Source organism: Salvelinus alpinus, chromosome 8 (genome assembly GCF_045679555.1).
Source record: "Salvelinus alpinus chromosome 8, SLU_Salpinus.1, whole genome shotgun sequence".
NCBI classification, from domain to species: domain Eukaryota; kingdom Metazoa; phylum Chordata; class Actinopteri; order Salmoniformes; family Salmonidae; genus Salvelinus; species Salvelinus alpinus.
This window is the reverse complement of record NC_092093.1, coordinates 56035125-56051073: the sequence shown is the minus strand read 5'-3', so window position 1 is coordinate 56051073 and position 15949 is coordinate 56035125. Positions and strand designations below refer to the sequence as shown.

The following is a 15949-nucleotide window of genomic DNA, read 5'->3' as shown; positions in this document are numbered from 1 at the left end:
ACACATGTATATCTGATGTTACTCTGTCAGTACACATGTATATCTGATGTTACTCTGTCAGTACACATGTATATCTGATGTTACTCTGTCAGTACACATGTATATCTGATGTTACTCTGTCAGTACACATGTATATCTGATGTTACTCTGTCAGTACACATGTATATCTGATGTTACTCTGTCAGTACACATGTATATCTGATGTTACTCTGTCAGTACACATATATATCTGATGTTACTCTGTCAGTACACATATATATCTGATGTTACTCTGTCAGTACACATATATATCTGATGTTACTCTGTCAGTACACATATATATCTGATGTTACTCTGTCAGTACACATGTATATCTGATGTTACTCTGTCAGTACACATGTATATCTGCATAGTGATTGTGTGTCTGTTCATCTGTGTGGGTCGAGGCATCTTTCTAATCCTTTAGTCCTCTAGGCTCAGTAACCCAGTCAGAGCTGGAGGGAGAGGACTTATGCTGGCGACAGTGGAGCACCCTAACCCATATTTTGATGGAGGGGTGGTGGGAGTCAGGAGAGAGTCCACAGGGTTTCCTACAGGGGCCTCCAGGCTGAAGGACATTTGGCGGTGGTAGTGGTGGTTAGAGATGGTACTGGGGGGGGAGGAGAGGTGCAGAGAAGCAGAAGAACAGCTGACACTGGGGAGGCGGATTCATCTAATTCTCTGTAGCATGGGTTGAGGAAAGACAAGAGAGGAGAGAGAGTGAGTGAGAGAAGCGAGGAGAGAGGAGAGAGGAGAGCAGAGAGGAGAGCAGAGAGCAGAGAGGAGAGAGGAGAGGAGCGAGAAGAGGAGAGCAGAGCGGAGAGAGGAGAGGAGAGCAGAGAGGAGACAAGAGAGGAGAGAGAAGAGCAGAGAGGAGAGAGGAGAGGAGAGAGAAGAGGAGAGAAGAGAGAGGAGAGAGCAGAGAGAAGTGAGGAGAGAGGAGAGGAGAGAGGAGAGGAGAGAGGAGAGAGGAGAGAGGAGAGAAGAGGACAGAGGAGAGGAGAGGACAGAGGAGAGAGGAGAGAGGAGAGAAGGGAGAAGAGAGGACAGAGGAGAGGAGAGAAGAGAGGAGAGAGGAGAGGAGAGCAGAGGAGAGAAGGGAGAAGAGAAGAGAGAAGAGCAAAGAGAGCAGAGCAGAGAGGAGAGGAGAGAAAGGAGAAGAGAGGAGAAAAAAGAGAAGAGCAAAGAGAGAAGAGAGGAGAGAAGGGAGGAGAGAAGGGAGGAGGATGAAGGAAAAAGGATGAAGAAATGTAGGAATTAAGAAAAAGAGGACGAGAGCAAAAGAGACAGACAGACAGAAAGACAGACAGAGAGAGTGACAGTCAGACAAAGAGAGTGACAGAGAGATGGAGGGATGATGGAATGAGACAGAGAGAGATGGAGAGATGGAGGGATGATCCAAAAGAAATGGAAGGAGAGTATGTGAGTGAGTATGATTAGGAGTAGGGGAACATGGTGCATGGTGGGTAAGAGGGCAATGGGGAAGAGAACAAGAGTGCTGGTTAGTAAAGCAATCCCAACCGGACCAGATCTGTCACCTCCAGACCATCACCTCCCCAGAACCAGATCTGTCAACTCCAACAGATCCCCTCCCCAGGACCAGAACTGTCAACTCCAACAGATCCCCTCCCCAGGACCAGAACTGTCAACTCCAACAGATCCCCTCCCCCATACCAGAACTGTCAACTCCAACCCATCACCTCCCCAGGACCAGATCTGTCACCTCCAGACCATCCCCTCCCCCGTACCAGATCTGTCAACTCCAACAGATCACCTCCCCAGGACCAGAACTGTCAACTCCAACAGATCACCTCCCCAGGACCAGAACTGTCAACTCCAACAGATCCCCTCCCCAGAACCAGAACTGTCAACTCCAGACCATCACCTCCCTCGTACCAGATCTGTCAACTCCAACAGATCCCCTCCCCCGTACCAGATCTGTCAACTCCAGACCATCAACTCCCCAGAACCAGATCTGTCAACTCCAGACCTCCCCTCCCCTGTACCAGATCTGTCAACTCCAACAGATCCCCTCCCCAGCCTTCTCACTATGCAGTAACATACATGCATTGCAGCCAGCGGCATCATGCTGCAGATATACACGCAGGCGTATACGTATGAATAACCACAGACACAAACACACTCCTCATGGCTCTCAAGCTTAGGGTTCCTGGGGCCTCTGTCTCTACGTTCCTAATTCTCTGACCTAGTTACTACTTACAGTGCCTTGCGAAAGTATTCACCCCCCTTGGCATTTTTCCTATTTTATTGCCTTACAACCTGGAATTAAAATAGATTTTTTGGGGGTTTGTATCATTTGATTTACACAACATGCCTACCACTTTGAAGATACAAAATATTTTTATTGTGAAACAAACAAGAAATAAAACAAACAAACAGAAAACGTGAGCGTGCATAACTATAAACCCCCCCAAAGTCAATACTTTGTAGAGCCACCTTTTGCAGCAATTACAGCTGGAAGTCTCTTGGGGTATGTCTCTATAAGCTTGGCACATCTAGCCAATGGGATTTTTTGCCATTCTTCAAGGCAAAACTGCTCCAGCTCCTTCAAGTTGGATGGGTTCCGCTGGTGTACAGCAATCTTTAAGTCATACCACAGATTCTCAATTGGATTGAGGTCTGGGCTTTGACTAGGCCATTCCAAGACATTTAAATGTTTCCCTTTAAACCACTCGAGTGTTGCTTTAGCAGTATGCTTAGGGTCATTGTCCTGCTGGAAGGTGAACCTCTGTCCCAGTCTCAAATCTCTGGAAGACAAACAGGTTTCCCTCAAGAATTTCCCTGTGTTTAGCACCATCTATCACTCCTTCAATTCTGACCAGTTTCCCAGTCCCTGCTGATGAAAAACACCCTACCATGCTTCACTGTCACCATGCTTCACTGTGGGGATGGTGTTCTAGGGGTGATGAGAGGTGTTGGGTTTGTGCCAGACATAGCGTTTTCCTTGATGGCCAAAAAGCTCAATTTTAGTCTCATCTGACCAGAGTACCTTCTTCCATATGTTTGGGGAGTCTCCCACATGCCTTTTGGTAACACCAAACGTGTATGCTTATTTTTTTCTTTAAGCAATTACTTTTTTCTGGCCACTTCCGTAAAGCCCAGCTCTGTGGAGTGTACGGCTTAAAGTGGTCCTATGGACAGATACTCCAATCTCCGCTGTGGAGCTTTGCAGCTCCTTCAGGGTTATCTTTGGTCTCTTTGTTGCCTCTCTGATTAATGCCCTCCTTGCCTGGTCCGTGAGTTTTGGTGAGCGGCCCTCTCTTGGCAGGTTTGTTGTGGTGCCATATTCATATCCATTTTTCAATAATGGATTTAATGGTGCTCCGTGGGATGTTCAAAGTTTCAGATATTTTTTTAGAACCCAACCCTGATCTGTACTTCTCCACATCTTTGTCCCTGACCTGTTTGGAGAGCTTCTTGGTTTTCATGGTGCCGCTTCCTTGGTGGTGCCCCTTGCTTAGTGGTGTTGCAGACTCTGGGGCCTTTCAGAACAGGTGTATATATACTGAGATCATGTGATAGATCATGTGACACTTAGATTGCACACAGGTGGACTTTATTTAACTAATTATGTGACTTCTGAAGGTAATTGGTTGCACCAGATGTTATTTCGGTGCTTCATAGTAAAGGGTGTGAATACATATGCACGCACCAATTTTCTGTTTTTATTGTTAAGAATATTTTATTTTTTGTTATTTTAGTTATTTTTAAAATTTCACTTCACCAATTTGTATTGGTTTGTGTATGTCCATTACATGAAATCCAAATAAAAATCTATTTAAATTCCAGGTTGTAATGCAACAAAATAGGAAAAACAGAAAGGGGGTGAATACTTTTGCAAGGCACTGTAAAGTCATGCGGTTTGCACCATTGGTTATCTTAGAGGATAACCTCTCCTCTCCTCTGATCTACATATAAATACACTTGTTACATATAGTTAAATGGGCAATCAGCAGTTGCTACATTCATTTTCAGATTTATAAATTAATGATTAGTACCCATTGAGCCTGAAGAATATATCTCATAAAGCTTAGTTCAACTGTCATACCCCATCAGAACCCGAAATATAAACTTGTTTAACTCCAATGTTTTTAAACAAAGTAAATGTAAACAAACACTGTTTAGCCTCAAAACATGGTCAAAAGTATCATGTTGATATCATGGATGGTCAGTCCTTGCATCTCCAGCTACATCCCTCAGCTTTTTACTGAAACAGGGCGGCGAGCAGCAGTGGTGGAAAAATGACCCAATTGTCATACTTGAGTAAAAGTAAAGGTACCTTAAAATGACTCAAGTAAAAGTTAAAGTCAAGCAGTAAAATACTACTTGAGTAAAAGTAACAAGTATTTGGTTTGAAATATTCTTAAGTTTGAAAGTAAATGTAATTACTCAAAAAATATTAATAACATAAAATCCCTTATATTAAGCAAACCAGACGGCACCATTTTCTTTTTTAAATTTATACATGGATAGCCAGGGGCACACTCCAACACTCAGACATCATTTACAGAGAGCCAGGGGAACACTCCAACACTCAGACATCATTTACAGAGAGCCAGGGGAACACTCCAACACTCAGACATCATTTACAGAGAGCCAGGGGAACACTCCAACACTCAGACATCATTTACAGAGAGCCAGGGGTACACTCCAACACTCAGACATAATTTACAGATAGCCAGGGGCACACTCCAACACTCAGACATCATTTACAAATGAAGCATGTGTGTTTAGTGAGTCTGCCAGATCAGAGGCAGTAGAGATGACCAGGGATGTTCTCTTGATAAGTGCGCGAATATGACCATTTTCCTGAAAATGTATGGAGTAAAAAGTACACTATTTTCTTTAAGAATGTAGTGGAGTAAAAGTTGTCAGAAATATAAATAATAAAGTAAAGTACAGATACCCCCCCAAAAACGACTTAATAGTACTTTAAAGTATGTTTACTTAAGTACTTTACACCACTGGCGAGGATGCTTAGTTATTGTTTCTACTGCTGATTGCCATTTTAAAGTCCCAGTGCAGTCAAAAATTAGATTTTCCACCGGCCACAAGCTCTATACAGCTCAACCTGGGCTGAAGGGAGAGAGAGTTGTACTGTAGTTCTGTGGTAAGTATGTTGGTGTAGAAGAGCAAAAAGGTTTGGGTACATCAGACTAAGCATTTCCTCATCTTGGTCAGTAGTTCAAGAAAGGAGAATGTGAAGTGGATTGGAATGCTCAGAATGGCAAAGGAATTAGAATGATAAAATGGAAGCAAAGAAATCTGAAGACAAAATAAAAAGGAAACAACTGTACAAAACACACACCAGTGTTTCCCCTATATGCATTTAGCAGCGGCGCACAGTCACTGCTAAATCGTGGCCTCCACATAAAAAAAAGTATTTGGGGAAACAACTGACAGAAAGTGGAATTCCCCTTACACTGTTGAAATGTATGAAATATCTGCAGACCTCCTACAGCGCAGGTTAGTGGGTAATTAGAAGGGCTGCTCAATAGGAGAATACAGAGGCAGCGTTAGTCTCCCTCCAGTTGGTTAATTACCTCAGAGGAGAAGGAGGATCAGACACTAATGAAGCTTCCATCAGATTATAAGAATACACTAGTAAAGGACTACTGATCTATTCACACAGAACCCCATTTCAGAAGGAAAGCTCAAAGCTGGTCAATTGAATTCAACTGGGACTACAAATGGAACCTAAAACGATCCACGGCAGCCCTTCAGAAACTGGAACGATCCACGGCAGACCTTCAGAAACTGAAACGATCCACGCCAGCCCTACAGAACCTGAAACGATCCACGCCAGCCCTTCAGAACCTGAAACGATCCACGGCAGCCCTTCAGAACCTGAAACGATCCACGGCAGCCCTTCAGAAACTGAAACGATCCACGCCAGCCCTTCAGAACCTGAAACGATCCACGCCAGCCCTACAGAAACTGAAACGATCCACGGCAGCCCTACAGAAACTGAAACGATCCATGGCAGCCCTACAGAACCTGAAACGATCCACGCCAGCCCTACAGAAACTGAAACGATCCACACCAGCCCTTCAGAAACTGAAACGATCCACGGCAGACCTTCAGAAACTGAAACGATCCACGGCAGACCTTCAGAAACTGAAGCGATCCACGGCAGACCTTCAGAAACTGAAACGATCCACGGCAGCCCTATAGAACCTGAAACGATCCACACCAGCCCTTCAGAAACTGAAGCGATCCACGGCAGACCTTCAGAAACTGAAACGATCCACGGCAGCCCTTCAGAAACTGAAGCGATCCACGGCAGCCCTACAGAAACTGAAACGATCCACGGCAGCCCTACAGAAACTGAAACGATCCATGGCAGACCTACAGAACCTGAAACGATCCACGGCAGACCTACAGAACCTGAAACGATCCACGGCAGCCCTACAGAAACTGAAACGATCCATGGCAGACCTTCAGAAAGTGCAACGTGAATGTTCACAGAAACAGACTGTTTATTCACTTCAAGGTTCTTATACACAAAGCATCAATAAGAATCCAGACGATTCTATTGGTTTACTGTGGACATCCTCAGAGACAGGACAAGGTAAAGATGTTTCTCTATAAACAGTAGAGAGGAAATTAAAGACAAATTAAAGGCCTTGTGCTCTTATGTGAGCATCACAGGATGTCGATGAACCTCAAAAAGTCCAACCAACATATAACTAACTTCACATCCTGACCTGAAAGTCCTTGGTTGACTATAAAATTATGAAAGGAGCAAACCCACACACACACCCACACACACTCAAAACACTCAAAAGGAGAAATAAGTGAAATACGAGAAGCGAAGGACGAGGACACAGGAAGTAAAAGAGGATGGAGGGAAGTGAGGACGGTCAGGTGGTACTTTCAGAGTCGCCAAGGACAGAAGAATTCTGGGAATTAACTCTTACCAGGTTTTTGTGCCCCTTGGGCGTTCTGCTCGCCATTCTCCAACACAGGGTTGGCATCTGTTCACACACACACACACACGCACACGCACACGCACACACACGCACACACACACACACATTAGGCCAACTAACTATTAGCTTTCTGCTTGGACACACACATACACCCCAACAAGGCGTGTCAGTGTGTTTATTTTACCAGGTAAACTGACTGAAAAAACATTGTCATTTACAGCAACAACCTGGGAAATAATTACAGGGGAGAGGAGGGGGGATGAATGAGCCAATTGTAAACTGGGGATGATTAGGTGGCCATGATGGTATGAGGACCAGATTGGGAATTTAGTCAGGGCACCGGGGTTAACACCCCCCAAGTGCCATGGGATCTTTAGTGACCACAGAGAGTCAGGACACCTGTTTAATCTAAGAGACAGCACCCTACACAGGGCAATGTCCCCAATCACTGCCCTGGGATATTTTTTTAGACCAGAGGAAAGAGTGCCTCATACTGGCCCTCCAACACCACTTCCAGCAGCATCTGGTCTCCCATCTAGGGACCGACCGGGACCAACCCTGCTTAGCTTCAGAGGTAAGCCAGCAGTGGGATGCAGGGCGGTATGCTGCTGGTCGGTGTCAGCTAGGAACTAACGCACATGGCATGATTACTGCCCACAGCACTTCTGAAGTTGACCATCATGGAAAACTGCACACACACACACAGTCTGCAACTCTGGACAGATTGTCTGGACAATAGACATGGCCCAAAGCTGAGGCACAGTCGGCTGGACACACACACGCACAAACACAAACACACTCCACTAAAATCAGGCCACAGCCGCTGGACTGACACACTGTCAGATCCAAAGCGGCAGGCCTTGTCCAGCTGTATGGCATTATCAGTCACTTATCTGGAGATGCTTACGTAAGGTTACGTAACATTACACACAAACATCCTGAGAGGGGAGCATTACCCTGAGAGGAGAGAATTATCCTGAGAGGAGAGCATTACTCTGTCATGACGTTGGCAGTGGGGGTAGGTTTATGACAGTCATAAATACCTCTTTCCCCCCTCCCCCGTTCCTCTTCCCTACTGATGTGACATAAGAAAACCCCTTGGTTAACATAGAGATTCTGGGGACATCAGAAGGTGGAATGAACTATATTCTGGTAATCCGACCAACTGAACATATGCGGTGGTACTTAAGGTATATTATGTCAGTTCGGTTGTCATCTGGCACATTCTCATCAATGATAGAATGACATAAACTCTACTGTGGAAAGTCTAAACGTCAGAGGTATCGAATTCAAATGGAATTGTTGTTTAATTCAAATGTTTGAATATGAGATTATTTGTGAAGAGATTAAATGTAATTGTAGCTTCCAAATGAGAGATCTGGGTTTTCATAAATTTGGCTTCTGCTCAACCAGGGGCACGCCCCTGTGAAGAGACATGGGTTATAAACTTTTCAGACACACCCCTCTCCCTCCACTATATAAAGCCATTGACGAAAAGATAACTTTCTGTTCCGGGTACGCCAGGATGACGATCCGGTGTCAGAATGGTTCAGATAATAACTACAGAACTAAGCCAACATCAGCATGGACTTTGATTGTGAATGGTATGAACTTTGAACCCGTATTCACTACAGAAGTGATATCTCCTAGCCGTTGAGTTAGCAACAGCTAAACGCAGGTTAGGAAGGACAGTCCGAGTATCCCGTCTACTACACACAACGTTCCTCCAACGTATCCCGTGACTACCAGAGACATTCTCCAAAGGACAGAGGACTCGGGTTGGCGATACGGTCTTCCATCTACCACCAACCTACTGAAGCGCAGCTCAGAGTAAATATTTATTACATTTTCCTTTTCAAATGGGTGGTAATTTAGAATGCATCAGATACTGTATTTACGATAGCACAGCTATGTTCCAGTCTCCCGCTCTTTCACTAAGACTCAGCCCCTTCCCTTTGTGTAACAAGCTGTCATATCTATTCCGCCCGCTAGGGACGTTTTTCTGTATGACGTACTTTGTAATCAAGTTATGATTTAATTGTGTATGTGTGTTTCTGTGTGATTAGTTAGGTATTTAGTAAATAAATAATTAAACCCAATTTTGTATTGCTGATTCAACTTGTTAGCCAGGATTCTTGCAGATAACAAAGGATTTACCACTTTCAGATGAGACTGAATAAAATGACGATTAATGTGACTGCTATTTAGTAAAATATTACTAAATCTTTAAGAGTTTATTCGGAAGATAACAGCTCTATAAATATTATTTTGTGGTGTCCCTCTCTAGTTAATTAATATTTACATGATTAGTTCAATCAGGTAATATTAATTACGGAGAAATTATTTTATAGAATAGCATGTCATAGCAATTAATCTGGCATAGTCAAAGACACGACAACTCTGAGAGGAAATAATTTTCCTGAGAGGGGAGCATTACCCTGAGAGGAGAGCATTACCCTGAGAGGAGAGCATTACCCTGAGAGGAGAGCATTACCCTGAGAGGAGAGTATTATCCTGAGAGAAAAGCGTGAGTCTTACACCTCAATACACCACGACCTTAGCCACCTCTCCTTCACTGAGCACATCCCCTGGCTAGGAAGGATGTGCACTTGGAAGCCCGTAGGAGCATAAATTCTAAGTTATTCACTGTAGGCTAATTAGCTTCTATAGTTTTATTTATTTAACCTTTATTTAACCAGGAAGGGCTCATTGAGATTTGAAATCTCTTTTTCAAGAGCATCCTGGCCAAGATAGGCAGCACCAAGTCATTACAAAAATTACAGACACACAACATGAAAAAATAGTAGTTGGTTAGCATGGCAGGTGTTCATTCAATCCCCTTCTCTTGTCCCATTAGGGTATTAATGACTGACCTCAATGACCTCCCTCATGCCCCCTCCCCATCCCCTCGTCCCCCCGACCCCATGCCCTCCGGCCAGCTCACCTGCCCTGGTCCCATCATTGTCCAGCAGGGGGATGTAGTCTGTCTTGCCCACCGTCTCGCCCACCTGGTCATCGAAGGCCTCAGACTCCAGCTGGGCCACAAAGTCTCTCTCCACCAGGCCCTCTGGACCCTCCTGGGGGACGCTGTCCGTCAGAGCATCACTCAGACTCAGGTCCAGCTCCTCCATGGTTCTGGAGGGAGGTGTGTGTGGGTGGGGTGGGGGCAGAGACAGGGACAAGCAGAGGCGTATGATTAGATATGGAATTTCAATGGGATGCAGGAAGTTTTGGATGGATGAAACATTTGAATGATATTCATAAATGTCATAACATACATAATACATAATACAATAGTTTATGATGTAGAGCTGTAAACATCAGTGTATGTTACATTTTAACTGTCCCAACAACTCAAATAGTATATTTAGCATCATTCATGACCTCTGTCTCTATCTAACACACTGTCTAATGTAATGCCCTTTTGGGCCACCAGGGGGCAGCCTCTCTGTCTCTATCTAACACACTGTCTGTAATGTAATGCCCTTCTGGGGCACAAGGGGGCAGCCTCTCTGTCTCTATCTAACACACTGTCTGTAATGTAATGCCCTTCTGGGCCACCAGGGGTCAGCCTCTCTGTCTCTATCTAACACACTGTCTGTAATGTAATGCCCTTCTGGGCCACAAGGGGGCAGCCTCTCTGTCTCTATCTAACACACTGTTTGTAATGTAATGCCCTTCTGGGCCACAAGGGGTCAGCCTCTCTGTCTCTATCTAACACACTGTCTGTAATGTAATGCCCTTCTGGGCCACCAGGGGGCAGCCTCTCTGCTAGGCCCACACAGACATCCACGGATGTTCCGAACGAGAAAACCGCCCACTCTGTGCTAGGTTATATGGTGCTGTAGCGCTAGGGTAAACTGCACAGACAGACAGACAGACAGACAGACAGACAGACAGACAGACAGACAGACAGACAGACAGAAAACAGCCCACTCTGTGCTAGGTTATATGGTGCTGTAGCGCTAGGGTAAACTACACAGACAGACAGACAGACAGACAGACAGACAGACAGACAGACAGACAGACAGACAGACAGACAACAGCCCACTCTGTGCTAGGTTATATGGTGCTGTAGCGCTAGGGTAAACTACACAGATAGACAGACAGACAGACAGACAACGACCCACTCTGTGCTAGGTTATACGGTGCTGTAGCGCTAGGGTAAACTACACAGACAGACAGACAGACAGACAGACAGACAGACAGACAGACAGACAGACAGACAGACAGACAGACAGACAGACAGACAACAGCCCACTCTGTGCTAGGTTATATGGTGCTGTAGCGCTAGGGTAAACTACACAGATAGACAGACAGACAGACAGACAACGACCCACTCTGTGCTAGGTTATACGGTGCTGTAGCGCTAGGGTAAACTACACAGACAGACAGACAGACAGACAGACAGACAGACAGACAGACAGACAACAGCCCACTCTGTGCTAGGTTATATGGTGCTGTAGCGCTAGGGTAAACTACACAGACAGGCAGACAGACAGACAGACAGACAGACAGACAGACAGACAGACAGACAGACAACAGCCCACTCTGTGCTAGGTTATATGGTGCTGTAGCGCTAGGGTAAACTACACAGACAGACAGACAGACAGACAGACAGACAGACACGCAGGGGAAAGGCTGGTTGATGATCAGGCCAGCGAGATAGACACAGCTATAGAGTCATGTGACCAGCGGACGCTGCGAGAATCTGCCAAGTCATATGGTGTCATCTTTCACCGATGTTGGAGGCTTAATGACAGGTTCTCTCTCTCTCTCTCTCTCTCTCTCTATGTTTTCATTTCCCAACAGGCTGAGCCTGTCTGTCTCTATCTCTGTCTCTCTCTCTAATCTCTCCCCCATTCTTGCCTTTTTACACTGTCCCCTCCTCCCCCTGGTTTCCTCAATCAAGAAGATTAGGATAGCATGTGCCAATGGTGTATCAGAGAAATGGATTGGGTTTAGTGCTGAGCAGAGCAGCACACGTTCCAGCAAAACCTCCTTCTCTCTCTCTCTCTCTCTCTCTCTCTCTCTCTCTCTCTCTCTCTCTCTCTCTCTCTCTCTCTCTCTCTCTCCCCCTCCCTCCCTCCCTCCCTCCCTCCCTCCCTCTCTCTCTCTCTCCCTTCCTCCTTCTCTCTCCCTCCCTCCCTCCCTCCCTCTCTCTCCCTCCCTCTCCCTCTCTCTCCTTCCTCCTTCCCTCTCTCTCCCTCCCTCCCTCTCTCTCCCTCCCTCTCCCTCCCCTCCTTCCCTCCTCTCCCTTCTTCCCTCTCCCTCCCTCCCTCCCCCTCTCCTCCCTCCTTCCCTCTCTCTCCCTCCCTCCCTCTCCTCCCTCCCTCCTTCCCCCTCCCTCCTCCCTCTCTCTCTCTCTCCCTCCATCCTTCCCCCTCTCTCTCTCTCCCCCTCCTTCCATCTCTCTCCCTCCCTCTCTCTCTCTCCCTCCCAGCCAGGCAGAACTCACACATCCAGTGCAGTGAGGACAGCTAACCCGGAGTGCACTTCTCTAAATCTAGCACCCCCCCCCCCCCCCCCCCCCTCGTTGAAATCTAACTTTCTCCCTCTCTTTGAAATCTTGAAATCTAACTTTCTCCCTCTCTTTGAAATCTTTGTCCCCTCTCTGCATCTTTCCCTCTGTACACACTTTCACATTGTGTACGTACGTAAACAAAGAGTTTCCTAAGTCACCAGCCAGTGTACTACAGGGCTACAGTCTGTATGGTGGAGCCCTCCCTCTCTCTTTCTCTTTTCACAGAGCTGTGTATATATACTGAGTGTACTTTTGCCCTCAGAACATCCTCAGTTCGTTCGGGGCCTGGACTCCAAGGTTTCGAAAGCGTTCCACAGGGATGATGGCCAATGTTGACTCCAATGCTTCCCACAGTTGTGTCAAGTTGGCTGGATGTCCTTTGGGTGGTGGACCATTCTTGATACACACAGGAAACTGTTCAGTGTGAAAACCCCAGCAGCGTTGCAGTTCATGACACACTCAAAACAGTGCGCCTGGCACCTACTACCATACCCCATTCAAAGGCACTTAAATATTTTGTCTTGCACATTCACCCTCTGAATGACACACATACACAATCCATGTCTCAATTGTCTCAAGGCTTAAAAATAATAATTTAACCTGTCTCCCCTTCATCTACACTGATTGAAGTGGATTTAACAAGTGATATCAATAAGGGATCATATCTTTCACCTGGATTCACCTGGTCAGTCTATGTCATGGAAAGAGCAGGTGTCCTTAATGTTTTGTCAGTGTATAACACTATAACAGGCCAGGAGCGCCATCTGCTGGACAGTCTGGTAGGTGACTATATGGGCACTGAGGAACAAGGGAAACAACGCCTACCTTTTAGCCTTTTCACCCACAGGAGGTTGGTGGCACCTAAATTGGGGAGAAAGGCTCGTGGTAATGACTGGAGCAGAACAGGTGGAATGGTACCAAATACATCCAACACGTTTTCCATGTGTTTGATTCCATTCCATTTGCTCCGTTCCAGACATTATTATGAGTTGTCTTCCCCTCAGCAGCCTCCACTGCTTTTCAGGTACTTCTCATTTGATAGCCCAGTCAATGTTACACTGTTGAGTCAATGACAAAATGTATAGTATCGAGACTGGTTTTACACGGTCTGTAAATCAGAGGAGGCTGGTGGAAGGAGCTATAGGAGGACAGGCTCATTGTAATGGCTGGAATGGAATCAATGGAACAGAGTCAAACATGTGGTTTCATATGACTGATACGGTTCTATTGATTCCATTCCAGACATTACAATGAGCCCCTCCTCCTACAGCTCCTCCCACCAGCCTCCACTGCTGTAAATGTTTTGTATTGTATTTACTGCAAACTAGATTTCCCTCTGGAGCTATACAAATCAACTGAAACGTGAACATTCACAGTACAGAGTGTATGGGAGGATCCTGTAAGTTGCAGTAGTATACACACGGTCTCCAGTGGGGAGGGTGTACCTCTATCAGGCCTTGGCTAACACCAATAAGCCAGAGTGGTTAAAACAGTCCCCAGTTTCACTAGTAAAACCAGCCTCATGTCTGTGAGGGGAGAATAAGCCATGCCGCACCCACCAACGTTGCTTCAATGGAAATGATGAGACCAAATATAACTCTAATGATGAGACCCAATATAACTCTAATGATGAGACCAAATATAACTCTAATGATGAGACCCAATATAACTCTAATGATGAGACCCAATATAACTCTAATGATGAGACCCAATATAACTCTAATGATGAGACCCAATATAACTCTAATGATGAGACCCAAAATAACTCCAATGATGAGACCCAATATAACTCTAATGATGAGACCCAATATAACTCTAATGATGAGACCCAATATAACTCTAATGATGAGACCCAATATAACTCTAATGATGAGAACAAATATAACTCTAATGATGAGACCCAATATAACTCTAATGATGAGACCCAATATAACTCTAATGATGAGACCCAATATAACTCTAATGATGAGACCCAATATAACTCTAATGATGAGACCCAATATAACTCTAATGATGAGACCCAATATAACTCTAATGATGAGACCCAAAATAACTCCAATGATGAGACCCAATATAACTCCAATGATGAGACCCAATATAACTCTAATGATGAGACCAAATATAACTCTAATGATGAGACCAAATATAACTCTAATGATGAGACCCAATATAACTCTAATGATGAGACCCAATATAACTCTAATGATGAGACCCAATATAACTCTAATGATGAGACCCAAAATAACTCCAATGATGAGACCCAATATAACTCCAATGATGAGACCCAATATAACTCTAATGATGAGACCCAATATAACTCTAATGATGAGACCCAATATAACTCTAATGATGAGACCCAATATAACTCTAATGATGAGACCCAATATAACTCTAATGATGAGACCCAATATAACTCCAGCTTGTGGACCAATTCATTGCAGCTGGCTAGCTTGGCTTCTTTCACAATCATGGTATTTAAACTGACCTTGAATTGAAACTAGTGGAGTTTCTCTCGAAGAAAACAACACAAATGGTGTTGCTGTAGTTTCTGGATTCTAACATGAACCCGTTGGTGTGGCCACTCGGACACCATTTTGTGTGTGTGTGCTCTGGCTGACATGAGGTTAATGCTATCGAACCTGCTACAACAGATCACTATAGTGTGTCAACAGACGGAGTAGCTGACAGCTCACACAGGTGAGTCATAGAGAAATGTGAAACGACGATCAACAAAGCTGACATTCAACCGTGCTAAAAGGCAAAATGTCATTTAAGGAGGGGGGAAAAAAACCTGTGAGATTCACAACTAAAATCCTCTAAAGCGAAAATACAGATAAAGAAATGTTTTTAAGGGCATTTCAAAACAGCCACAATAGCAGACAACGGGCCAAACCTGACGTAATGCCAATCAAGATCTATGGACTAGGATTTTTTGAAGTGTCACTCCTACGTGTTGACTCGGCAGACATGGTGGATACTGCAGGTGCACTATTTAGTGTGCACTGTGTTTTAACATCCCCTTCCTGCCACCCTGGGCACAGCGCAATGCCAGGGCCGGTTGTAGAGAACCTCCTCTAGGTTGCAGAGACAGTTTGGCTGTTTTAAAGCTAATTTCCTGCAAAGCTACACATTTTGCCATGTGGCTGAGAGAAACATTTCAGTTTCAAAGCTAATTTCACGCAATTATACACATTTCGCCATGTGGCTGAGAGAATATTTGCAATTTTAAACCTAATTTCCTACAACTATACACATTTCGCCATGGCTTATGCCTTGATCTTATGGTATCTGAGTGACTCAAACATTATAACAAAATCAATAGGCCCCATGACATTTATGGAATTTTCGATTCTCCCTGACTGTCTAGTATTTATATTGGTGATTATTAGTTCATATATTAAAATGTATCTTTTGTGCATATCTGGTTTACCTGAGCCACAACCCATGATCAGTT

General features: G+C 44.9%; 1 protein-coding gene across 8 annotated transcripts in view; it reads right to left on the bottom strand.

Moving 5' to 3' along the window:
* Positions 1–15949, bottom strand: part of LOC139583304 (microtubule-associated protein 4-like) — a 153603-nt gene that overhangs the window by 108806 nt on the left and 28848 nt on the right. For all 8 annotated transcript variants that reach the window (XM_071414219.1, XM_071414223.1, XM_071414221.1 and 5 more), the window contains exon 2: positions 9916–10106. In XM_071414219.1, the coding sequence (XP_071270320.1) occupies positions 9916–10102 (187 nt within the window). In that variant the 5' untranslated portion in view covers positions 10103–10106. The remainder of the gene's footprint in view (positions 1–9915; positions 10107–15949) is intronic.